At 39.9% G+C, this 27,874-nt stretch overlaps 1 protein-coding gene across 1 annotated transcript in view; it reads left to right on the forward strand.

The window, feature by feature from the left end:
- WWTR1 (WW domain containing transcription regulator 1) overlaps positions 1-27,590 on the forward strand; it is a 132,502-nt gene extending 104,912 nt beyond the window's left edge. The window contains exons 4-7 of the mRNA XM_019748839.2: positions 4,769-4,971; positions 18,284-18,417; positions 19,855-19,967; positions 24,166-27,590. Of these exons, the coding sequence (XP_019604398.1) occupies positions 4,769-4,971; positions 18,284-18,417; positions 19,855-19,967; positions 24,166-24,350 (635 nt within the window). The 3' untranslated portion in view covers positions 24,351-27,590. The remainder of the gene's footprint in view (positions 1-4,768; positions 4,972-18,283; positions 18,418-19,854; positions 19,968-24,165) is intronic.
- The last annotated feature ends 284 nt before the right edge of the window (positions 27,591-27,874 follow it).

Consider the following 27,874-nt stretch of genomic DNA (forward strand, 5'->3'; position numbering starts at 1 on the left):
ACACCCCATTCCCATGGTGACTGTTGGCTTCACCAAGGACACAGTCATTGAATCGCAAGGGTGTCGGTATCTCAGATGTTATGGAGTTTCTTTTTCTCAGTGTTCTCTTTTATATTGAATAATAGCAATGTTTCTGGTCACATATTTGCAGACCATGGTTATATTAATTTCTAAGCACAGAACAGAAAGCCAGTTATTGGAGGAAAAATGAAAGAAAAAGGAAAAGGAGATGAAAACAATGAAAAGGATAAATGTGGATTTAAATTTAAATTCTGACCTTCTTGGAAGGAAAAAAAAAAGGATGTCTCTGCTTTAGACTTGATGCATTCCTGCTTCAGTGGAGACATCTTCTGTTTGGGTTATTCCTTTGTGTGAGGACTGGCAGAAGTCTGGAACCGACGAGGTCTTTAGCCCTAATGAGGCATTGAGTGGCAATCTGCCTGTTAAGGGTTGGCCTCAGATACTGCATTTGGGATACTCTGCCCTTTTTTTTTTTAACTGAGCTATTGCTATCTCCCTAAAATGTTCTGGAACATTATCCCAAGTAGATTTTATTCGTTGCAAATTTTGAGATGTTTTGCCTTCCCGTGCCCTCCTGTGGGCCTCCCCTCTGTTTATGTCTGTCTCGGGACTCCTCTGCCCCCATTGACTCTGAGCAGCTAACAAAAGCAGTGGTTCTTATGAACCTCAACCATCAGTGATGTTCATGAGTTCCAGTCTCATAGAAGTTTGACTAATAGTTCACAATGAAATGACGACAGGTAGCAGAGCGGCCGGTTGAATTATGGGCACCTAGATTGAGTGAGGACACCTGGTTTCTAGACCTCTGACCATTTTATGACCTTGACGAAATTCACTCTTTCTCTGAGTATTGGTTTCTTCACCTCCACGAGGAGTTGCACCAGGTGGGCGCTAAGCTTTGACGATCTTGAGTCTAAGTTTTATTGGTTGTGTTTCAAATAATTTTGAGGTTACCTCCTTTCACTCCACCAAGAAAATATTGAATTTAATGCATACAAGACCATGCTTTACTTTATATTTTTGACTTTTATATTTTGTTGATGTTTTACCTAAGACTAAATACGCATTGGTAAACTTCAAACAGTATGGAAGAGGAAAAGGAAGGTCTCCTCCCATCCCTGACATTCAGTTTCCTCTCCAGAGGCACCACTGTTACTAGTTTCTTGTGTTTCCTTTTAGGGAGATTTGCTGTGTGTATAATATGCCCCCCTTTCTAAATACAGAGAGTAGAATGCTCATACGGTTTCCCCCAAAATAAGACCTAGCCGGACATCAGCTCTAATGCATCTTTTGGAACAAAAATTAATATAAGACCCGGTCTTATTTTAATATAAGACCTGTTATAATATAATTATAGTATAACAATATAATATAATATGATATAATATAATATAATAATGGGTCTAATATGATATAATAGTCTTATATTAATTTTTGCTCCAAAGGAAGCATTAGAGCTGATGGTCCCGGCTTGGTCTTACTTTTGGGGAAACACAGTACATATAGTTCTGTCCCTTGGATTTTTCCCCTCTGAACGATGTTTCTTAGAGATTGTTCCATATAAGTACCTACAGAGCTCCCTCATTCTTCGCAATAGTTGATGTAGGGTTCCTCAGAGTGAATGGCTCAGAATCTCCCATTGGTAACATCATGTTTAGTCTCCTGCTATTATAGACTGTACTGCCGTGAATATCGTCATACAAACTTCTGTGTTTTTGTGTGTGCCTTACTTTGAAAACAAAGCCATTACCTATGTTCCACTGTTTTTCAGTCTCTACAGTTAATGACTGGAGATGTTCAGTCTGAATGGTCAAATCTAAATTAAGTGGAAGAAAGCAGCGTCTCCCCCATTGCTCCCTATGGACATCTCCGTAAGGGCTGGTGTTTGGAAGACTAGCAAGGGTGTGGTTTGGGAAGAGCTCTTCGCCAAGGCTTAAACTCCCCCAGATAAGTACACAGACATCAGTAGAATCTGCCGAGAGTATCTGGTTGCTGTGTGGAATTGAGTAACAGAGTCTGCTGTCAGTAAACCTGGTGCAGGGTTTTGTACACTGACACGGCAGTCTTTCCAAGTCACTGAAGATGGTGTTGCTGCAAGTTATTTGTCACGTCAGTAAGGTACCAGACCTGAGTCAGTTTTTAAAATATTTCAAAGTATCGGAGTTATAATAATTAGTGTAGAGTCAATAACCTCTGAACTGCCAACAAAAAATCTAACCTTTTCAAACCTCTTTTTCCTAACCTGAGGATTTCTGATATTGGAAGTAACTCAATTTACACATTTCTCTTAGATGCAATTGGCATCTTTTTGTCTATTGTATATTATATCAGAAAAATAGGAGCGTAATTTTTCACAAGGTTCAGAAACGACTGTGCCTGGAAGTAATCACCATTTTTCCATCCACGCTTCCTCCCCTTGGCCTGAGAGAGGTCTAATGAATAAACTCTTCTGCGTATCTGGACTTTGTCTCGCCTGAATCTGTACTTAAGCACACTTTTTCCCTGTGACACAGTGTCTGCACGATCCCTGACCTCCTACTCAATCCTTCAAATAGAGATTGTAATTATGCTCTAACAAGCTATAGAAATGAAACAACCCATTTCAGGTATTTTGGCATCAGTCACGACTTCTTGTTTTCTGTTCTGTTCTCAAGCTGAGAACATAAGAAATGCCCAGGTGGTTTCATTCAGTCATCACATCATTTACTGAGCCTTTCTCTGTGCCAGGGCTGGTGCCAGGAGGTGAGAATTCTTTGTGGTGGGCTTAATACAGGAAGGGAAACCTCAACTGTTTAGGCAGAATACTTCCAAGTATTCTGACCTTCCCTTTCGGTAGCTTGGGATTGAGCAGAGAACTGTCAATCTATCCAAACCCTCCCTGAACCCTTCCTGTTAGTTACCTGGAGAGCCTTTGGGCCCAGGGCCCCGTTCTGATGACCTACTGTCTTAGTGGTACTTCCTTGCAATTGAAGGCAAACTGAGGGTTGCTCTCAGTTTAAGCAGTTGTTCCTGTTCTTCAGTCTAAGGTGAGGCAGAGGGCAGCCAAGGACGGTTGAAAGAGCAGGGGGTCTCAGGAGGCCTCCACTTTGTCATGGTTCTGCCTGCCACTAAGCAGAGTACATCCCTTCACCTCTTTGGGTTTCAGTGTCTCTTCCATAAAATGAAGGGATAGACTAGATAATCTCCAAGGTCCCTTACAAAGCCTAACATTCTAGCATTCCACAGCCACACGGAACAGCCCACCTCATTTCTTACACATTTCTTCCAACAGCCTGTTCGTTCCTGTGAGGGCAGGAGCTGTTTATCCACTACAAGCCCAGGGCCTAGTACACAGTGGGAATGCAATAAAGATTTGAGTGAATGTATAAATGCATTTTTTAAAAAAAGAATGTTTCTACCCACCTCTTCCCTGAGCTGGAGGAAGTTCCTGCCATAGAATTGTTCCTTAAGGAAATAAATGGAAATAAATTCTTCTATAGAAAATCTTCATTATTGGTACTATCTTTGAAGTGTGTGTGTGAGTGTCGTCTACACATACATTTATTGCATAATCGATTAGGCTACTTTAAAATTCATATAAGCAAATTGAGTTATAAAACACGTTTCCACATAATGTTCATAGCAAAGTAAAGATCTGAAATATTTGGATTTTCAGTAAAATATGCCAATAATTTTATCTTTGGAAGGTAGTGATACCAAATATAGTAAAAATGGATTTTTTTTCTCAGAAATGGAGAAAATATATACAATTATAAGTTGTTCCCTTTGGCTCTGCCCTAGGAACAAACAGAGTGAAAAACATGGTTTTCATTATTACATGATATTGCCAAGGCAGAAGTTAAGCAAATTTGATGGGTAAACAGTTTTGAGGAAAACTAGCACTTTTTAAAATGCATTTTTGTGTGAGAATACTAATTATAGAATTTATTAGAGAATTTTTCAATTCTTTTCTAAAGTGAAATACTATATACTAACATTTAAAATGTTGGTAAATGCAGATAAATGGAAAATCTTTAAAAAGTTTAAAACACTTTTAGTGCATTTATCCAATCTCAAACATGGTTGACATTTTTAGTAATTTTTTTCTCACTAGTTTTTCTCTTTGCAATAATGGAAACATTTTTTTTCTCAATCAAGTATTTGTTCCTGAGCTTACCTCATGCTTCTTTGGGGCACGCTTTTTAAACAGATCTTTAGCAGGATCCTGCTTTTTTAACAGATCTTTAGCGGGGTGTATAGTTTCTAATCAAGGTGCTGTGTTTTACATGATTCTTGTCAATTCACTCATTCATCCCAAATATTATTGTGCATGCAGCATGTCTCATTGATTGCATGCTTCCTTAGCTCTGCCATAAACGTACAGGTTGTCTGAGAGAGTGCACACACACCCAGGTGTCCTGGTGAAGCGATCTCATATGTTGTGGTGACCTTTGTGGAATTTACTTTTGAACTCCACGTTTCTTTGAAAGGCTTAAAATGTACCCTAGACACAGGGAAGGTATGAAATAAGATTTGTAACAGGGCACCAAAGGCGAGACTAAATGAGTCAGGAACAGGGCCAGTATCTGAGTCTCCATGAATTGAATGTAGGTAATAATTACTTAAACAGTAATGATTAACAGGAAAGTACTTTGGAAGGAATCTCAGGAATCTATACTCCAAAGCACAATGCATTCTGATGGTCTCTTTTTGATAAGGTGTTGTAGGCCCTTGTCATTAATCTCCCGTGTGTTCTTCCCGCCTGTAGTGATGAATCACCAACACCAGCAGCAGATGGCACCCAGTACCCTGAGCCCTCAGAACCACCCAGCTCAGAACCCACCAGCAGGGCTCATGACTGTGCCTAATGCGCTGACCACTCAGCAGCAGCAGCAGCAGAAACTTCGGCTTCAGAGGATCCAGATGGAGAGAGAGAGGATTAGAATGCGCCAAGAGGAGCTCATGAGGCAGGTACGGTCTTCCGGGATCCCGGTGGGGGTTCGTGCTTGTTGGTGCCAAAGCTACTGGGTAGGTTGCTGCTGACCACCAGGGTCAATCTTTCTCTAAGAAGCATGAAAAGCCCCAAACCTCATGAGTAGAATCCAGTTTCTTCTCCCATCATCTGCCTGCACTGCCGTCAGGGCCGCCCTTACAGTACAAGTATTAGCTACACTAGCTTGGCTGCCTTTGGCCTCCACTGCGAGTCTTTAGAAGGAGAGGAAAAATATGTTCCAGTTGTCTGTTGCTGTGTAACAAACTATCCCAACATTTAGTGGCTTAAAACAATAACCATTTTATGTGATCACACTGTTTTGTGGGTCAGGAATTTAGGCAGGGCTCAGCTGGACTGTTCTTCTGCTCTCTGTGGTATTGCCTGAGCTCACTTGTGGAGTTCGGCTGGTGGGCAGGCTGGGCTGGAGGGTCCCAGATGGCTGTACTCAAGTGTGTGGCACCATGGTGAGGATTGCTGGAAGAATGGGCTTAGCTGGGACCAAAACCTGGAGCATCTACATATGGCATTTCTAGCATGACAATCTCAGAGGAGTTAGTGGGGCATATTGCGTAGCAGCCTGGGTCTCCCCGAGAGAATGTTTTAAGAGACAGGGAATGGAAGCTGCCAGTGTCTTGGAAACTGTCACAGAGTCACTTCTGCCATATTCTCTTGGTCAAAGCAGTCACCGAGCACCCCACATTAGAGCACATAGCAGAGGGGATGTTCCATGGAAGAAATGACAAAGAATCTATAAACAGCTTTGATCCGCCATAGAGCATGAGAAAAAGGGAAAACTGAGTGAGAACGAGAAAGGAAAATGGTTTGCATATGGACTCTGATAGAGTGGTCTGCACAGCTGCTAGGCATTGATCAGGCATCTTTGTGCCTACTGCCTTCATTCATTTGTTCAATCAGTCAGTCAACAGAGTGTCACTGTGTTCTCAGTGGGTCAGGCTCAGTACTATACCTCAGAAACTGAGTGAAGAGAATCTCTGAAGGAACCCAAAGTTTTTTCCCTGCTTCAGGGGGTTGGTTTATACAAGAGCAGAATTCTTTCTTCTGAGTTGCTAAACTAACGTAGCACAAGTTTTTGGGTCTCATAAATTTTGCTGGCTACATTTTGGGGAGGAAAACTTCAGTTTATTGTTCTGATTCTTGGGACTTTGCTTTATGACTCACATGAAGCAAGATGCATGGGTAGCTTCCTTCCACTAGTTGTTAAGGAAGTAAGTTAATTTTAACTGTTCCAGAGAGTTTTCTTACAGGGGGCTGGGGGTGTAAGGGTAAACACTGATGATACTTTAAAAATATATACATTGACTTCTATAAATGAATAATGTGTTTCTCATTAAATAAATTCTAAGATATAAAGTATCTATGCTGTGTGAAGCTTAAAAATCATGGTGAATTAAAATAATCCCTTAGACGTAGTCTTTGAAAATGAGAGGAATGAATGTAAATTGTGCTTTGTTATTCACTTGAACTATCCTCTAAATTTGAGGGATACAACTTTACAATATAGCTACAGTTGTGCCTTTTACCCTGAGGATTTATGTCTGAACTCTCATGGTTATTTCAGGGTAGCAGTTGTTTATACTGTTTTTAGATAAACAGTATCATATTTCTCAGCAGGAAATTATTGTATTATTGTTTTCTGTCTTTGGATAATAATTCCATTTGTAATAATTTTCTATTTGATAATATAAAATGAACCAAACAATACTATAGTAGCATTTATAAGTTTTCTCTTAGTTTTATATTTAAATGAACTTTAGTGAGTTTTTTCTTGTTCTAAGCCATGACCATTCTGCAGACAGGAATGGTCCTCTCAGTTTCCACCTCTTTCTGTGTTTCTTTCTCTTGCCCCACCTCCTTCTTTCCCACAGAAAGTATTTCTGAAAACGGGTGGGGAAAAGTGCCCCAAATTGTTTCCTCTGTTCCAACCATAGGTGCCTTTGAACTAGAATGTAGTATTGATGGTTCATATTACAGAAATGCCAGACAAGTTCCCTAAATGCTGATCCTCTAGTTCCCTAGAGGCTGTGGAATTGGGTGCATTTTGCTGCCTCATGGTATGTAATTCCACTGTGTAGGACAGTGGGAAGAAAAGCTGTCCAAATTTGTTCACAGTGGCTCACATAGTTTAGCTTTGACAGTGTGTGTGTGTGTGTGTGTGTGTGTGTGTGTGTGTGTGTAGTTAGGAGGGGCATAAGCAGGTGAAATAGATGGTGGATATCATGTTATTTTTATTATGGAATATAGGAAAAAGGTCTGAAAAGACTTTTTAATTGTGGAAGATTTTGTTCCCCATCCAGAAGCAGCCTGCTCCTCGGTGTCAGAGATATTATTTAAGTCCATACAACAAACGGTGTGGGAGTGTTCTATGATAGTTTTCTGGGGCATTTGCCAAGATGCCTGATTGGTCAGGCATGGATTATGTCTGTCATCTTGTTTCTTTTGGTGATTTTCTGCCTCACCGTTTGCACTTAAGTTGGGGCAGGGGCAGGGAAACGGATTGGCAGTAAAAGTGATATTTGGCTCACCTGTTAGCTACCTTCCAGCATCTGGTAGAAATGTATAGGGATGGAGGCAATTGATGGTCCTGATGAGGTCTGAAGATTGTTTGTAGACTTCCGTATGTTCATTCTGACCCTCTCCTATGTCCTCGGTTGTCAACAACTGTCCGAATATCCTTGGCTCACTGAGCAGTAATTCCCGTGGCTCTCCTCTTGGCCTGCAGGAGGGCCCTAGGTGTATAGCCTGTCTCCGCAGGGTCCTCGCCCTGCAGGCAGGCCTCCACCTACCTGCAGTGCTATCGAGGGAGAATTTCCAGGAGAGCGGCCGCATCCTATGTTTATGCCTTATCTCTGTAGTAGGAAGGGAGGTGGGTAAATTTAGTAAGTTGATGAATTTATCCCCTAATTCTTGGGAAATCATCAGTACTCTATGTTTTTATCATTCTTAAATATATGATAAATGGGAAAGCTCCTTATGAATTATGTGCTACAGATATTGTTTCGTTTCTCCTTCTCCTCCTCCTCTTTCTTCCTTCTTCCTTCTTCCACGCCGCTAACCCATCAGCTGATACTGTGCCATGGAGAAAACCATTCCTCGGTCCTTGTTAAACAATCTGAAGTATTCCTCATAATGCCAAGGGCTCCAATGGTAACTCATTGTCACTGAAATCATGTCAGGATATTAACAAAATGAATTTGAGGAACGTCCGACTATAGGTCTAAAGCGAACCTCCATTATTTCATGATAGAAGAATGTTTTTTTCATTCCTTCCTTTATCTCCTTATTCCTTTATTCACCCAATATTTATGTAGTGGAATGGAAGATAACAAAAAGATAAATGGGACATGGCTGCCCTCAGGTAACTTATATTTTAACAAAGGAGACAAAATGATTAAATCGAATCCAAAATGCTGGCCAGACGGGTGAATTCAAACCATTCCCGACTTCATGGGGTCCAGGCGGCTGCCATGTTTGACTTTCGTTACTGGAGTGGGGACCAGCTACAGCAGAGCACAGAGTTCTATGAAAGTGAGAATAAGATGCTTCGTCTCCTCTTCCTCTCCCTCCTTCTCCGTTTTCCTTCTCCTTCTTCTCCTTTCAGTGGCCCTTCAGACCAACAAGTTGTCTGAAGCTACAGAATTAGCATCAAAGAGCCCATGAGGTTTAGTATCTCCCCCAATTGGGAATCTTCTGAAGCAGGAGATTTTCATTATAAATGGTCCCTACAGTATAGCGTTGGCTGCTGTAGAAACCGTTGAACTACTTGTATCTGATAATTGGTGAATTATCTCAGAATGTGGCAGGTGCTCCAAGTGGAGGGGTGCCACAAGTGCACGAGTGGGGTCCCAGCCAAGTCTGGAGTACACTGCCTTATTAAGAAAGTGGATCTTCCCCTGCTTTCAGCAGGCATCTGTCACAGACATTGTGGAGAGTGAACTTTCATGAAAGACCTTCTCCATTGTCCATGATAATGAGAGTTCTATTTTTGCTAAGTTTCCCAAAAGGCTGTGAGGCAGCTTCGGGTGATCAGAGAAATGGCAACCCTGAAAAAACAAAGCAATCTCAGTTGAAGCTGTGCTTCCTGATATCTTTATATTTTTAGAAAAGAAATTAGAATTCAGTTTGTAGAGGTTTTCTTTTTCCTTTTTTAAAAAGTAGAACAATAAGGTTTTTAACTTTTAAAAATATAATTTAGGGGTTATTTTTTTGCCCTGATTGAGACAAAAGAAAGCATTCTGCTAAGTGAAAGAAGCCAGACCACAAAAAGCTACATACTGTATGATTCCATTTATATGACATTCTGGAAAAGGCAAAACTATAAGTACAGAGAACAGGTGAGTGTTTGCCAGGGTTGGGGTGAGCGAGGAGGGTCTGACTAAAAGGGGCTGCGCTAGGGAATTTGGGGGTAATGGCACAGTTCTATATCTTGGTTTCGGTGGCTGTTTCATAACAATGTATTTGTCAGAACTGTGTATACATAAAAATAATAACAAAGACAAAACACATTCCTTACAGAAAATATTTAAGATACTCAAAAACCAAGGAAGAACATAATAATCACTCGTCTTCTTTTTAGCAGCGATGATGATGATTTCTTTCCAGTCTTTTTCTGTATCTGTGTATGTATTTTGTGTTTTACAACAAAATTAGTAGCATATCAGACTACTCTTTCGTTATCTCTTCTTAATATATTGGGAAGTCATTTCTTTATGCTGTATTGTGGGAGCTGTGCTGTCAGTTTGGTTGGATCTGTCCTAAGCTGCCTGGAATCCTTCCTACAACAGGGCTAGACAGAAATTTTAAAATACCACGAGCCACACATGCCCACAATGACTGTAGAATATTCTGCTGTTACAGCTTAACAGTCAACAGAGTATTTGCTCAATATCATAAAGGGCATGTTTGCAACTTTACCCAATGAAATGGAAAATTTTAGTAACTAGTGAGAAATTGAGAAACAGGCTTCTCAGTCCCTGTTTACATATCTGAAAGAACAATTTCTTGACATGAAAACAGACTCATGGCTTTATCTGAGGAGAGTGTTGCTTTTCGTGTGTATTATTCATTTAAATATGAAGCTGGGGGGGCCTCTGCCTCTGAGATTTTAACCTTGAGGACTCCCCGTTAGTGCTCAGGGCCTGGGAGACGCCTACGTGGAGAAGCTGTCAAGCCCCCGTGTCCCTTCTCAGGGGCTGCGTTGTTGAGAAACCGTTCATTGTTCCCAAGCACATGTCAGCACTGTTTTTACCCCCATCCTTTCCTTAATTGGGTCTCAGTGGTCAGGAGAACGAAGCTTGTCAAACAAAAATGCTGACTAAGCCTGGCCTCTGGTTGCCAGGCCAACAGGGACCTGGACAGAGGGTTTGGGCTTCGGCTGCAGAATTTTTTTGGCAGGTCTCACAGATTTCTTCTGGGCTTGAGAGCCACTCCTGGGTCCTGCTGGCCAGCTGGCCAGCTTCTCACAACCATTCCTGACCAAGGGCTCTGGGGAGGGACACACCCGGCTGTGAGCAGCTCTGGTCTGGGGGAAGGTTCTGAGGTCTGTTTTTTGTCATATGAATAATAGCTTACAGAGGTTAAAAGTGTCATATCCTAGCAGATCCTGAAACATAAATGGTGGCTATTTCGTAAAGTCTTTTCTTCAGAACAGAAGCTATAATTTAACTTTTAGAAAAGGATTTCATAGAATTAGGTCTCAGGGTTGACTGCAACATGAGAGACCGTGGTGAACCGATATATAAACCCCTCTCGAACTGCCTGGCTTTTTAAGTTCATTCATTCACTGTTCAGCACATGTTCCAGACGCTAAATGCAGAGCCATGAACAGACTGACTGTCCCTTCCTTCACAGAGCTGCCATTCTGGCTTCCGTCAAATATTGTATTTGCCTGCAAGTCCCCGAAATAATCATTTTCTAAAATGTCCTGGTGTTCTCATGTTGTGGAGGAATAATGTCAATTCAAGTCTTTTTAAAAGGACCCCTTTGAAAATATTATAAAGTGAACACATTTTAAATGGAGGTTCACCAAGTTTGCACAGAGGAAAGGCAGCTTCTCATTTCTGGTCTTAATAAGATCACCAAGGTATGAAGAAATATTCCATTTGAAAATCCATTCAGCTATTGTTTTTTAAGTGAAGAGAGTGTCATGGAAGTTATGCTGTGACTATAGTACACTATCTAAATTGTAATATTTTCCTTAATGTGGTTCTAAGGGACAGCAGAGATTATGGAATAATACAGCATCGCTATACACATCCTGGATTAAAAGAGCAGCCAACAGGTTGTGGATAATAATTACAGACTCAACCAATGTCTTCCCAAACGTGTTCGAGTTCCAACCGTTCTTTCATAGCGACAGTCTGGCATGGCAGCTGAGCATGTGTGATGAAGTATTTCAAAAAGGGAGGCTCCAGGAAATGTGACAATGAATTTCTAGAATCCTTTGGCACAGAGTTAAAAAGAAATTTACATCAGGATTTTTTTCCCCCCTATAAAGGAGGTAAATAATTCAGCTTTCTGCCTCTGAAGTTCCTCAGGGTTTTGGCAGAGAGAACAGTTTCTCTGCACCAGAAGAGAACTATTTTAATGTTAGGATTTCAAAATATTGTCTTTATGTTATTTTTTTCATTTGTTTCTCCTCACCCCACCCTTTGTAATTAAAACAATTCAATCTTCCATTTTTGTAGAATCCCTGGCCACACACACTTGTATCAAGCAGGGCACCCTCAGAAGAGGTTATTGTCATTCGTTTCCCTTTGAAGTACATTCCAGTGAGGGCAGGAGCTGGCTAGCAGAGGCTCCCCCTTCGCCAAGGACTGTTGGGGCTGCAGGATGCTTTCAACTGCTGTTTACTTTCTCACCTCCTCTGTTGATTTATTCCTCGGGCACGCTGCAGGCCAGTGGGGAGCTGGAAGGAAAGGAGCTTTGAGGTTTGCTTCCAGGGACACCTTCAACTTATAAATCAGCATTTTCATATCCCTCACCCCTCCAGCTATTTTACACGCCACCCTCTTCCCCAGCTGCTACGAGAGGGTGTTTTTTAATCCACATATAATTATTCATTTCAGGGAACTAGATGGATGACCACAAGCTTCGCCACAAACTTCGAAAAAGATTCTCAAGCCCTCATTTTGGAGCAATCTTTCCACACTCAGCTTGGATCTAGAGAAAAAATAAGTTGTGGTGGAAGAGAGCAGGGGTGGGGTTACTAGGGGCAGCTTTCCAGATCTTTCTGAAACTGGCCTTTAAAACCTGAACTTATAACTTTGCTTGATGTGCTGTAAACTCCCAGGATACTAACTCCACCCATATACGTTGAAAAGGATCACAGAGTACATGCCCTTCAATCTCTTTCTAATTCAGGACAGTTAACTCTGTTCAGGAAAGTTAAACAGGTTAGTTTCATTAAATCCTCCTCTAAACTGTCTGAAGGAAGGAGGAGGGTTGGTATTTCCATTTCAGAGCTGGGTAAACCGGCTCAGAGAAATGAAGCAACATGCCCAAGTTCCACAGCCCATAGGGGAAAGGGCTCAAAACGTGAAGTCTGCCAACCTCAACCCTCGGCTTTCCTCCCTCTGCCATATTGTCTGTGTGGTGGCTGGGAGAACAGACTCTGGAGCTAGATCTTGGGAAAGTTGCTGAATTTCTCAATGCCTCAGTTTCCTCATCTGTAAAATGGAAACAGTTGGACTGTCATGAAGATGAAGTGAAATAGTGTATTGAAGTGCTTAGAACAGCGCTTCACATGTAGTAAGCAATATGCAAATATTAGCCAATATCTCTGACTCCTAAAACATTTTCCACTATTGGTAGTTCATTCTATTGACTGCCTCACTTTGCCAGGTTCTTTATAAATATATTTTTAATCTTTATAACAGCCCAGCGAAATGAGTCAGATGAACAAACTATCAAGAAAGGTGAGGAATTTAGTCCAAGAGGGACTAGCTAGGGAGCAGCTGAGCTGGGATTTGAACTCCAATCTTTCTGATTCCAAGGATACTTTTGTTTCTATGCCAAGTGCTGGACATATGTAATTGCATTCAACCTTTAACACCTGCTTGGGAATTCCGGGGGTCAGTACCGGAGAGAGCTGAGAAGAGCCAGCTTCACTGTGAACGGACTACTAAATAGAAAACTCTTCATCATATTGACCTCCAACCTGGGAAGAAGGGATTTTCCTTCTTTCGTGTGATAGTCCATTAATAGCTTGAGAGCCAAGGTGTGCCCCCAAGTCTCTCTTGTTAAACAAGTCCCCTGCTTCTTCAAAGGACATTTCACCCAGACCCCGCCCATCCTGATTTTTATCCTCTGGTCACTTTTTGTAAAGACCTCAGCAAAGTGTAGAGCAGAGACCTGGATGGACGCAGCCTTACCTATGGAGGCTGACTTGGAGTTGGGAAGGTTGGTTGCACTATCTAGAGATATCCTGCTAGTTGAGATGGAGAGGAGGTTTGGAGCATGGGGCTATCGGAGGGATGGAACCCAAGCTTGGCCCTTGTCCATCATTATTTGTTATAGTCTGTCCCCTCTCTCCCCCCCCCCCCCCCCCGCCAGATCTCCCCCTGTACATTCCTTCATGAGGTAGGGCACGGTCTGTGTGGCCCATTGCTGTATTCCTGCTGCTGAGAACAGTATCTGGCACCTGGTAGTCTCCATAGTATCTAAAAAAATTCAATAAATGAAGGGATTGTTGTGGGGTCTGAAGAAGTCAGTTGACTTGGATTTTGAGCCGGGATAGGTGGTGCTGGCACTAAGAGAAAGCTTGAAGTTAGTAGGAAGAGCTGCTTTGGGCCAGATGAGGAGTATTTTGGGAGATGTGGGGTTTCAGACCCCAGCTTGATGTGTTTATTTAGGAGTTCAGGACTGGGAGGGGGGGAAGCTAGTGGCTTGCTGTGGTCAGGGAAGGTATCCGGACAAAGGTGGTGGATGAGATCGGCTAGACGAAGAGAAACCCAAAGTACTAAGGAGTCTAGGATGCTGAAGACTTGTTTGGGAGGGCAGGGTGGGTGGGGGTGGAGCGGACACTGGGACGGGATCTGTGAAGAGACCCATTGAACTAGAGTGGAAGTGGGAGATGAGAGACAGACCAGTGGTCTTGGATGGCCCTCCAGCTTAGCATTTGTTGTCCTGCATCAACTAGAGAGAGCTGGGGACAGAGCACAGGGTTAGGGCAGCTGCACTGTCAGCTTTCTGAGTCCTGTCTTAGACCAGACTTGGCCAACTGTCTCCATTTCCACGTCAATTCACTTAGTCCAGTGCCCTCATCTTCTATCTTTGCTTCAGCTGTTTTAGTTCTAACAGTCTTGCCTGCTTCTTGGTCAAACTAAAGTCAGGTGTTTGTCTTTCATTTCTGCCCATTGTAAGGGCAGTGGGTGTCACGTAGCAGCCAAAATTTAATTTTATACCAAATTTAGTGTTTTTTTGTTGTTTTTTTTTTTAATTTTTTATTCTCTCTTGTTTGGGTAGGGATATGTTAGTGAGATTTGTTCTTTTCTTTCTAAACCTTGGATTTTGTGCTCCTTTTTTTTCTCTTTGAATTCATGAGCAGAAAAAGGAAAATGGTTTCATTCAAAGAAAAGGCTAGACTTTAAAAAACTCTAAAGATGGAATATATATTATAAAATATAATTAAGTGAACTGAAACTGCTCACCATTCTCCATTTATATTAAAAACTAATTTTATGTTACACAAGAAGGTTTATGAACGTCTCCTTATTAAAAATATGTTTTTGTAGCCTTGCTGACTCATCATGAAGAATTTCACACTTTAGTTTAATCCTTGCAAGGTCAAAGTTGACCAGGAACAAGGGTCAAAACCACTCAAAATGGGTTAGTCCCAGGCAATAGTGTGAGTTTTAAGATTGCTTATTTTTGTTTTTGCTTTTGTTTTTGGAATACAGAACATGCGATAAAAATAGTAATAATAATAATATTTAATTAACATTTGTGAAGTGTTCTAAGCACCTTATATGTTTCACCTCACTTTGTCATCACATCAGCCCTATTGAGTAGAAGCTGTTATCCTCACTGTACAAATGAGGAACACAGAGGTAAATAACTGTCTGGCAGATGGCAGGACCATGGTTCAGATCCAAGCATCTGGCCGTGGAATCCCTGCTCCTGACCATTCTGCCCTCCTGCTCATCCTCTGTGTTAGGAGCAGGCAAGGGTTCAGTGGGATCCTTACATGAGGATGGAGGTTGCACCAGGCTAGTTGGGATTATAGTAGTATAGGCTGCTATTTCATTCATATTTATGGTTGGAGATGAGAATTGAATGTTCCTAGTTTACGTTTTCTTTTAGTACTAATCACAATTTAAAATATTTCCATTTGAATTCCAATAATGTTTGTCATTTATTCATTGAACAAATATTTATCGAGCACCTACTATGTGCCTAGCTGCTATAGGCAGTGGGGACATAGGACTGAACATGACAAATAAGATCCCTTCCCTCATGGAGCTTACATTCCAGTGGAAAAGACAAACAACAAATACATAAGTTCCTATGAAGACAATTTAATGCGATCTTTAAAGAGATGTCATTTGTAGGAAACAGACATTAAGTGAGGGAGTGAACTTTGGGAAGATCTGGGAGCATGTTACAAGCAGAGGGAACAGTTGGTGCTGATGTGGGAAGTGGGAGGACCAGTGGGAAGGGGGTGAGTGAAGGGAGCGTGTCAGAGACAGGAGGAGAAGTGGCCAGGGCTGTCACGCAGGGTTTGGGCCGCCATGTAGGTAGGTTTACAACAGGGGGCCAACTGCTGCTGCAAACTGCCCGTTGGCTGCTGAGTGGAATGACTTGTGACCCAAGAATAATCTTGGAGAAAGTGTTGCCCTCTATAATAACTTTCTAACTCAGACTAGCCTAATTTATATTTCAAGGTTATTATTCAGGTGCATTCAACAGTCTTTCTGTATTCTCTCATTTGTTAGTCATTCAAAGATGGAAAATGAGACTGTGAGCCCCCTACAGACAGAACGTAGCATTGCGCTTTGGATGACAGGGTCAAGTCTTCCACGTAGAGAAACAGCATCAATGCTGAAGAATGGAACTTTGGTTATCCTTAATTTAAAATAGAGGAAACAGATGTGAAATGACACAGGGAAACGTTTTCCCCAATATAGTATAGATTCTTTCAGCTTTGATTATAAACATAGTCCCTTTGAACTTTATATATTTAGCCACATACTAGCATTCTTTTAAAAATCTATATTGTATTGAAATATACCAGGAGTAATTTAAATGAAGAGGAAAGTTAGAGCTATATTTTTATATCTATTTGTTCTTATAATTTAAACATTTTATTTTCATATTAAAGTCATTACAGATGACAATTCATATACATTATGTATAGTGTATGTATTTTCTTATTCCCTGAAATTCCAGAAATGATTTTTATATTTAAATACAGGCCACCTAGAAATTGCAAATTCAACCAATATTCTTAAGACATATGGTGATAAGATTTTGTCAAATAAGAAATGCAGCTGTCTCTTCAACTTGTATGTTTAAAGGGTATCAGTTTAGGGGTAAACCCCACATTTATTCATAATGTTTGGAGAATGGAATATTCTAGTTAAAGGTGATTTTTTTGGGTAATGAAGGTTATTACCCAAAGGATCTTTGCATTTACAGTTTATAAAGAACTAGAAATTGTGTCGTTAACTTGGTGATATCATAGTGTCATTCAGACTGGTTCGAGTGTATGAGTCTGCTTGAGGGGTTGGTGAGCTCTGGCTCCTCACACAGGGTCAGTCCCTGCTCTTCTGTATGAGGCCTTCGGGTAAGCTACGGCTGGGTAATAAGATTTCTAATGCATACTGCCTGCCATGTAAAAACAACTATAAGAAAATAATTCCATTTTTCTAGGTTTATTCAGAAGGTACTTCCAAGATTTAAATTATGGACTGAAATTATCTTTAAAAAAATCTCTATTTTTTTGTTTGTTTTTTTATGGATTAACTGAATAAAATGTATGTTAGTTAAGTGTTCTGACTATTTGCAATTTGGATGAGCAGAAGTGAACCAGGAGCCCTTTCTAGCCAGGGTATTTATTTCAGTATAAGTTAACAATGCAATTGCTTATCAGTCAGGTCTCTCACAGTTTATGAGTCATGCTACCGTAACTCCTAGTAACAGTGCAATGAACTCTAGTAACCGAAAGTTTTTACAACCATGACTTCACTAGACTTGTCTAGACAGCAGTTACTCTCTAAATTCATAGCATGTTAGGGCTGGAACAGATCTAACAAAGATATTGTAGCTTAGATGGCCTAAATATTCTGTTTGTCATGGTAGCCATGGTTTTGAGGTTTGAGGGATGGTCAGATCAATGACTTCAGTCTGGGAAGTGGGCAACTAGTAGGCATAACTATGGGAAGGACCTAACTTTGGTTTTGGATGCAAGTATAAACAGAGAAGTATTCTGCTCTGGAAATAGCAGCAAATTTGAAAGAAATCTGATATCTGGTCATGTTTGTCAAAATGGGAGAGACTCCATGGAGGTTATACCTAGAGAAAGTAATTGCAGTCACATCCGTAACCTTCAGATTGACTCTCCTTGGCAAAATCATGCTAGCTTAAAAAAATAATGCTAGCGTTCTAATTTTTGCTAATGAAATCCAGATGCTCTCAAACAGTTAATTGTCAGTGAGATTTGGATCCGATCTGCATGGTTCCCCAACCTTCAAGCCATTTTAGTCAGGTCAGCAAAATAATTAGTCAAAGAGAAAAACTGATCGACTAACAAACTTTTTAACTGGTTGTTTTGCTCTTCTGGCTATTGACATAAAACTGCCAGATGTGATTTAATGTAGAGCCCAAACTCTGTAATCCCACCGCTTTACCGGTCACTAAGTGGCAAAGACCAGAATGGACGTGCTAGTCCAGAGGAGTCAGTCCAGTTGCTTTCATTGACTTAGAATTGGTCTGAGCACCTGGGATAAAAATAGCCTTGTCTCTGTGAGAGGGTCTTGAGAAGACTTTATAAAATTTGGGTATTTAAACAATTGGATGGATGGAAGAGTTGCTTTGTAAGTGCCCTGAGGGCAAATATTATTTTGCTGAGCTTCTCATTAACTTTGTGAATGTGAGAAAGTGACTTATGCCTGTGAGACTTTCTTCAGAGAAAGGACACTAATGATTTCCTGATGATTTTGACTTATTAGAGTGCTTTGTATTTGGTGAAAAGTTTTCTTGTGAAGTATATTTTGCTCTGATCCTTCGACTGAGGGAATAACTCTTGCCTCTCCCTCTGACTCATTTCTGCAGGAAGCCGCCCTCTGTAGACAGCTCCCCATGGAAGCTGAGACTCTGGCCACGGTTCAGGCTGCTGTCAACCCACCTACCATGACCCCCGACATGAGATCCATCACGAATAATAACTCAGATCCTTTCCTGAATGGGTAAGTTAACATTTTGGGGCCACTGATTTTTGCTTTCTTTATTCTGTGGTTTAGGATATGATGCGTCTTTGTTATGTTGCAAAAAGGTAGGGAGCTTGGAGTTTAGATTGAGGCTAGAAGGAGCAAGTAGAGAGAGGTGGCAGACAAAATAAAAACAGAGGAAGTCATCTACATTATTTAATCTCAAACTCAAAAATTGGTGATATACCATGGACTGAACCCCTAGTCAGTGATTTGAAAATGGGAATAAACTTACAATTTCAATGGAATCGTGTTGTATAGGAATTATTTGGAAGAATCTTGTGGTTTTATGTAGCCATTGGGGGATAAAAGCATGTCACACGACAAATAGAGGACATAATTAAGAGATGATGTTTATGGTGAAATGTGAATAAGGTCTATAGTTTAGTTAATAGTATCTTACGATGTCAGTTTCCTGGTTTTGATCATTGCACTATGGTTACGTAAGATGTCATTGGCTCAGAGGGGGAAGGATACACAGGAACTCTGTACTCCTTTTGCATCTTGTATGTGATTCTAAAATTATTTCACAATAAAATTAAAACAAAGAGAAGATGTTTTAAAATAGGAAACATATGAGCAGACAGAAAAGATAATTTAATCAGGAATATCCTCATGAATAGAAGTAGTCAACCTTAATTGTAGCCTTTTAAACCCAAATAAAGGGCAGTATTCTATTTCCTATGCCCTTTCTGCCCTGGCAGAGGTTTCTGGCAAACAAATAAATACAATTATGAAAGTTATTAAACATAGGGAGAGAGAGAGAGAGATGAAAACAAATAGTAGCTGAAAGAATGATAGAAAGGAGTTTTTAAATTGTCGATTTAAAAGTATTTCAAATGTACAGAAATGTATAAAGAATAGTGTAAGATTTATCCATGTACCCAAAACCCAGAGTTGCCATATTTTTACAGATCTTATTTTTTAAAAATTAGTATTATAATTAATATTTAAACTCATCTCCAACACCACTGAAATCTGTTTCTTTCCTTTCTTCCCTCCCTAGTGGGAGCCACTATTCACAAATATGTGTTCATTGCACTTATTTTTATGCGTCTTATTACCTGTTAATGTGTGTATCCTTAAGCAATATTCAGCATTGTTTTCTGTTTTTAGAAATTTACATAAATGCTATCACTCTCAATATAAGAACACTGTTCAAATTGTTATTTTGAGATGAAAAGGAAATCCGTGTCAATTTACTATTAATGGCTAGTTTTATTTGCTTGCAATTTATTAATTTCATTGACATTGGGAAGTATGTTTCAAAATTTTAAAGAAGTGCAAAGTCTGTCTCCATCACCTGGAAAATTGGGCAAAACGACAGAACTACTCTAGTTCAGGGTTTTCGTGACTGTATTTTAGTTTTGAAATTAGTGGGCTCACACTGATGTCTCTCCATCTTTCGCTCTCCAGAGGGCCATATCACTCGCGGGAGCAGAGCACTGACAGTGGCCTGGGGTTAGGGTGCTACAGTGTCCCGACGACTCCAGAGGACTTCCTCAGCAACGTGGATGAGATGGACACAGGTGGGGCAAAGCTTGCGAGTACCTGCAATGCATTTGCATTTTTAAATCGTTTTAGTCATCTCAATTCTGAAATCCAACCAGAAACACTTAATCTCAACAGCAGCAACAACATAAAATGACAACTGAAAAGCCATCCAACCCCCCAAGCACTATTCATAAGCTCTAGCCCCTTCCCCATAGTTTATACAAATATAGTTTTTATATATGGCCACAAGATTTTAAATTCTGCCTTATTTTTTTTTTTTGGCTTGTCCTTGCTTCGCAGAGCCCTTTCCTCACTATTACATTAACACACCACTGTCTGCTTTGCCATCCTTCCACAGTGGAATGTTTATGCTGTTCTGGTTTTCAGTTGTAATGTATGGGCCACTTTTTCTCTTAAGAAGTGGTACTGGTTTATAGTTCCACCCGCATGCCAATTTTTCATGTCATTCACTGCATTTGGGAAGCAATTGGCAGTGGGAATTTGGAAAGTTAAGCAACTCAGAGGATTCTAAATTGTCAGTTCCAAGTCCTAACATGGTAACAATGTCCTTCCCAAGCAATTAAAAAGAAGAGTCAGGGTGACTGTAACCTAGTTCCCAGCCTGCACCGCCTTTGGGCCAGGCCTCAGCTGGCTTCCTTGGTTACCTCTCCTTTTCTCCTCTTCTCAAGTAAGGCCTCCAATTGCAAAAATTGGATTTGGTCTTATTAGCCAAATCTAGACTTCATTACCAAAGTGCGAAAGTCCCAGAATATTCTAGAACCAAAAATAAACGACAGCTGAGGCGTCCACTATTTGGAATTTTCCATGCAAGTTCCTCCTCTGTCCTCACTGATGATAGAAAATTAATTGTTCTGTGATGAACATAATTGCTTTCTCCAATGCTGTTGTCCAAGAGCAGTCACTCCCCTGGTGACTGCTCTTCCTGCTGTGAATCTAAATTATTGGACCAATAAGAGTCAAACTCAGCCTGCCAGGGTGGGCTATTGGAGCAGCTGCTCCGGGGTCTCCTTGCAGGCCGTCATCTATGTGTTTAGAGAATTGCACAGCATGTCTCGTGAGGAGTCACACAGGAATAGTTTGAACTGTTTGTTTTTTTACACTTTATTACTTCAGTTTTCTCCCTCCCTTCCGCCTCCCCCGCCCCTCTTCATCTCTCTCTTTATTTTTTGGTGTGAGATTTATTTTGCCCTCATTGGAGTGGCTCCTTCCTATGTTTAATAATTGTTTGCTTCATCTTTTAAACACTGGAAAGTCAGTAAAGATAAAAAGCAAAGTTAAATAAGAAAAGACTAAGGAGATCTAAATCTAAGTTTGACATTAGGAAAAAAAAAGGTGAATTCTATTCTATGGCTTTTAAAAATGACCTCAAGTGGGTAAATAGGGAATGTTTTAAAGCCAAAATGTAGAATGAAGTGGTGTCCTGAAAAGAACATAGTCTTCGCAGACAGACAACCCAAATTGAATCTTTGCTTCTCCACTCCCTGGTGGTGACTGTGGGTAAGTGATGTAACCTCTCTGGGCCTCAGATTTCTTACCTATAAAGTAGGAGTAATGTGCTCACGTCACAGAATTGTGAGGAGTCATGAGTTCACAGAGCTTGGCCCAAAGGTCTCCTTTCCTTCTTCTAAAAAGGCTGACGTGAAGTACAAAAGGACTTGATAAATGTTAGTCTTCCGAGTTAACATGGTTGAGTATCAGCCCACAGAGTTTAGAGTCACCTCTGAGAAGTCGTTATAGGAAGTAGGCAGAACCCCACTCAAGGGGAGAAATGGAAGTTCACGGTAACAAGTTGAGGAAAAGCTGAGGGTGGACAGCTCAAGGTCTTTGTCCCGATAAAGTCTGTTAGATCCACTGGCCACATGCTGAATGGGGACAAGCCAGCCAAGCTCTCCCCTTGCAAACCACACATGGAAAGAACAGCTGGCCATGGTGTGAGGATGGAGTAAAGGAAACAGCAGGAACAAAGCCTGAGAAGTGACCCATCCTTCCAGAATATTCGGAAATAATCACACTCTTTTAAGAATTGCCTGGTTTTTGTCTCTCCCACTTTTTAAGTGCATAAAATGGCAAAGTCCGAAAAGATTACTATGAGATTATAAACTTGCTCTAAAGAGGGATATTTTAAAATTGTTCACATAAACAAAGGACCTTAGCTAGTCTCCTCACACTTTCCACATCTGAGGAGAAAGAATAAGAGGAATTCTTTAAAACAGAGAGATTTTGTTTGGCTAAAAAGTGTATACTTGAATTATTAGAAAGTTAAAATGGTGGGAGGGGGCGGCCAGTTAGCTCAGTGGGTTAGAGCGCGGTGCTGATAGCTCCAAGGTTGCTGGGTCGATCCCCACATGGGCCACTGTGCGCTGCGCCCTCCTTTAAAAAAAAAAAAAGTTAAAATGGGAAATCAATAGAGATGAATGATTGTAACTGGAGATGAAGAAAACAAGCATTTTAGATCAGAAAATTTTTCAGGGCAGATAAGTTTTTTAAACTGTACTTCTGTCTGTTACACTCAAGTAGGAAAAAGTTATTTTGGATTTTCTCTTCTATGGTGATGTCTTTCAGTATCAGGAACACTGTATTGAGGTCATGTAGTTGAACTTGATTTAATTTTTAAATTATTGCCTTTTACAATGAAAATCCTGTAAAAGATCATCACCGGTATTTTATGAGTTATAGGAAAGTCATTTAGCTTTGCTTTCACCACGATGAAGTTTGACTGTGTTTCCCTTATCTCTAGGAAAGATGTAATTTTTCTCCTTGGAAAATATTTAATGCATATAGTTAAAATGAATTTTTTGCAGTTTTGCTCAGAATACTGAAATTTCTATGCGTACTTTTCAGAGAGGCTTCTGCACTTTTAAGACACAAAAGCTTATTTAATGGGTTTCTTAAAAATGATGCTATAGTGGAAATTGGCCTTAGTTATCAATGCTTCTCAATATTTGAGGTATATTTTATGCCTTCAGAAAATTGTTTGGGGCTGTTTGAATTAACTAGTTGTTCTAATATTGTGTAATCAGCAGTGATTGAATTCCAAGGTTTTTCCTTCTCTCAGCACAATCAACAAACATTTATTGTATTTTTGTATGTGTATGAGTTTGTATGTATGAATGGTACCCAGAGCCATGGGTATATGAGAGACATCATGGTGTTTTACTTCGATTTGTGAAGAAGGTACTATACTTAAAAATATAAAAAGTAAAAATTAAAAAGAGAAGGTAGTATACTCCCAATTTCAGATAGGTAAACTGAAGGTCAGACAAGTTATGTATGTCTAAGTTCACACAGCGACAAAGGTCAGCCTACTGGCACAAAAGTCAGTACACTTTTTCTTATACTGTTATTCATGAAGAGCATGTATTCTTTATGGCATAGCCCAGATATTTCACTTTCCTCTAGAACAGCAGTTTTTCAACTGTGTTCTATAGACTCTATTAGGATATAAATTCTGCCAAAATAGGATTAGGTGATTAAATGGGTTTAGGAAATAGACTTCTACACAAACAAAATAAAACAAAGCATGTTTTTGTACTGCAAGACTTCTAAGAACCGTTCTATCTCAGTCTTGCATTGTGACTCATAGGCACTGTGAGAATGGTAGATAGTTGTGGGGTGTACGTATGTGGGGGAAGGGAGACGCTCTGCAGAACCCACCTTATAAAAGGATTTGAAATTGACCCCTAGAGCCATCAATGAAGACAGCCTTTTAATAACATGGTTAAAAGAAACTCCTCACTACCATCTTTGAATGTAAAGAAGGGAGGACATGCGTAGATATAAGCCTACAATTAAATCCTGAGATTATAGCCTTGTGATAAGCTATTTATTACAGGTAGGGCCTCTCTCCTCTTTCACAACACAGCCCTTCCTGCCGCTTTCATGGGGCGGCACAGCTGGTGGGTCACAGTGCCTTCACACTCTCCTTGCCTGTCTCCCTGGACCTGTCCATTCTGGACCACGTCTACTCAGAGCAAGTAAAGATTCTCCCGGCATCTGTGCATCTCTTAGGAGTAAGCACCATCGACTCAGTGTTTGTTGGGGGAGCTGAAATGTTGCCCGGAGATGCAATATTGTAAACCAGCAGCGGTATAATCATCTGCTTAAACATAGGCACAGCACATATGAAGATGAGAGCTATGTTAACCCTGGAACTGTCCCTCTTTCAAGAGCTTCAAAAAGGGGTTAAAATGATTTCCTTTCATTCTGTTACAGGAGAAAATGCCGGACAGACACCCATGAACATCAATCCTCAGCAGACCCGTTTCCCTGATTTTCTTGACTGCCTTCCAGGAACAAATGTTGACCTAGGAACTTTGGAATCTGAAGATCTGATCCCCCTCTTCAATGATGTAGAGTCTGCTCTGAACAAAAGCGAGCCCTTCCTAACCTGGCTGTAATCGATACCATTGTAACTTGGGTACAGCCATGACCTGACATTTCCTGGGCCTCTTGGAAAAACAGATGGAGCAGAGCAAGTCTGCAGGTGTACGTACGTACCACTTTCTGCCTCCACGACTCATGCTCCCTCCTTTCCATGTGGCCAGTTTAATCATTGCCTGGATTTGATTGACAGTACATTAAGTTAAACATAAATAAATATCCTATTTTCATTTTATGCAAGCCTGCATTCCTGTGGTGGGTTATGCAGAATTGTTTCTCCATTTTTCTCTCTGCGCCCCATGACTAAGCTTTATGGGTGTTAGTTGAAATTTGTACATCAATTGATTATAAACCATTAAAAAGCTGACCACAGGCAGTGACTTCCCATGGGTGGTCTGGTCCAGGAAATGTACACAATTTAAACCTGATTGACAGTTTCAAAAACTGAATTGATGACAGTAGTACCAAATGCTTTAAATATTTAACCCGAGCTTTAAAAATCATTGTATGGATAGTAAAATTCTGCTGTATGGAATACAATGTAGTTTTGAATCCATGCTGGTCCTGATAATTCTTGTTACTCTGTCTTTCCAAAGGCACACACAGTCCTACTGGGGTTTACCCTCCATCATTTTACAGCATAGCATTTAGACAGCTAGTCCTTCCAGTGGGAGAGTAGCAGAGCATTAGTCACAGTTCCTACATTGCAGATCTTCTGAAAGAGACCAGTTTGGTACTAATTCTGAGCATTTATTAAACAGAACTTTTTAAAATCGCAAGTTGGATTTTTTAAAAAATTGCAGCTTAGAAGTTGATCTTATTGTGTAAAGCACTATAATTTTGTGGCTGATGACAAAGGGCAGCCAAATGTTTATGATACATCGGTGGCAAATGTATTTTTGTCTTTTGAAACTGTTCTGAAAACATCAGGACAACATAGCTTTCAACTTGATGCCACACACTGTAAGCTGTTGCTTTTTAAATTCTGAAGCCTTGTCAGTTTTGCTTTCAAGATTTCGAGTGTTTAAAATCGTCTTATCAATGAAGCTATTTGAAGGATGAAGCAGATCTCTGACTGACGTGTAAAAAAATGCCCTCTGAGGGTGTATGGTTGAGACATGTTTCTGAACAATTCAGTAATACGGATTCCTAAGCATATTATTCTAACCCTGTTTGCTACAGTTGGTATACAAAGGCATGAAATATGTACTCGATACCTTTTATGTAACCAAAAATGATTTTTTTATTAGCTTTTAAGGACTGAGAGAGAGCACCAGGTTCGCCTGGCGTGCACTCTGCCTGCGTTGCCAATGAAGTCCTCAACTGTTTAATGTTTTCATCTGACGTTATTTATAGTCTATGAACTTAATCTCTTTTTAAAAAGACATTGTTAATTCAGGTCTCTGGGAGGACACTTTCAATTCCCAAGGGGGCTTATTTGTTTGCGATCTTAAATAAGACCCCTTTCAATCGACCAGAATATAGAAGGGCAGATTCTATTTTATCGTGTTGGAAAGAAGGCAAGTGAAAAGGTCAGAGGTGAAGTCGTGAGGTTATGGAATATAGTGGAAAGGGCACTAGTTGTGAAATGGAACTAGACAAGTTACAGTACCCCACAAGCAACACAAGCCGGAGGAGGAGAGATGCCCCAAAAGAACAACACAGCAATTTTCCGCTACAACCTTTATACCAAAAGACTGTTGTAGACGAAAAGAAGGCTTTAGTGCACTTTATGTGGGAGGGGCAGGGCAGGGGTGGCCTGGCTGTGTCCCCGAGCATGGGGCAGACGAGTGCAGCCCGCTGTTGCTTCCAACACAATGAAGTGATTTCTTTTTCCTGAAGGACCCGTGGTTTATGTTCCTCTGACTCCTCTCTCTCTAAATGCTCTGAGAGAAATGGGGTTGATGTTGATGTTGCTACTAAATTGAAGGGATCACTATTTCTTTTTTCTCTTTTGTTAGCAATAATTGCAAAAAGAGTTGTACATTCTTTCTATGAAAAAAAAAACCACAAAAAACAAGGGACCTAACAAAACTGAGCAGTGTTACTGTATTTTTAAAAAATATTTTTATAGACTCATTTTCAGGTTATTAAACGCAAAAGAAACAGATACCCCTCTTTTTTTAAAAGTAGTTAAAACATCGATGATTTATATTATCAGTTTTTAGAGGTAATTTCCTAGTAAGCTTGTGGCATTAGAAAACACTAGAAGAATTTTTTTAGAGAAATTAGTCGAAACATTTATTAATGAACATAAATATTTTTCCAGAGTTAAATATGGACCCTGACTACGTGTTTACTAATACATAAAGCCAGATATAATTTTTTGTGTTTGTTTTTCAGGCCATAAAGTATGGCCTTTGTTAAAGAACACTAAAGCTAGAACTCTAAGTAAGAACAACTTTTTAAAGGCAATTTCCTATTATTGTAAGTGTTAAAACCCCTGCAGAATCATGATAAGGTGCTATTTATACTGTTTTTCTTATTATAAAACAACTGCCAGGATATCTAGTCTTTTTAGTCCTACATCAATCAATCAATTTCAACATTTCATCCAATAGTGTTGCCATAGAAAAGGCATATTAAAAATTGAAATTGAAAAATAATTTCAGAGCTCTTTCTTTCAGGGTAATTTTTCCCCCCTGATATATATAACATGTTTTCTTGAAGTAAATACATTGTCAAAATCTATTTGCAACTCTGTTCAATCTCATTCATTCTTAGTGTTTCACCATAGTATTAGGATGTGAAATGCCATCTCTTTCACTGATTATACACGATACGAGAAGCACGTAAAACAGTGTGCTGTACCCAGCATGGTAGAAAAGCTTGCTGACGAAATTTCGATGTTTAAAATCGTCTTATCTGGAGTGAGAGAAGTGTTGCTAATTACCAACTGTGTTCTCATGACATAATTAGAAAGTAACTTTTGAAAGTACAACTTTTATGGGGAAAAAAAGTTGTTAAAAAAAGGAAATTGTAGATTCATTTAATTGGGAAAATGGGTGATTGACAAGAGACTGTTTCCCTAACACACTACATCATTTATGTGCTAGTACTTTAACTTTTAAAAAATTTACTTCTACATTTTGTAATATGACATATGTGTGTTTATTTTTAATGTAGAATGCTGTGCGTACAGAAAGTATGCAGCCCAATCAATCATATCAAACTCTATTTTACCTGGAGTTTGGTACTGGTTTTTACTTCTCTGATTCTGTATAAGAAAAATAAATACAAGTGAATTTCCACTTGGACCCTTTGTCTTTTTATTATTTGTGTGTGTTCCTTTTACTGAGGGCTTTGGGTGGTACTGGAGAGAGGCTTATGTAACCCTCCTGGCAGAGAATGAAAGAAAAAAAATTTTGTAGGCAAACAATTTTTTGGCTCAAATGCCTGTTCTGTGATATTCTAAATATCCACAGAATTTTGGTTTCCACTTTATTTGGAGTGACGCACTGAAATTAAAAAAAAAAAAGTTATACATATACATATATACATATATATGTATATATATAAACACACACAATTTAAAAATCAT

The sequence above is a fragment of the Rhinolophus sinicus genome, linkage group LG01, assembly GCF_036562045.2.
Source record: "Rhinolophus sinicus isolate RSC01 linkage group LG01, ASM3656204v1, whole genome shotgun sequence".
In the NCBI taxonomy this organism is placed as follows: Eukaryota; Metazoa; Chordata; class Mammalia; order Chiroptera; family Rhinolophidae; genus Rhinolophus; species Rhinolophus sinicus.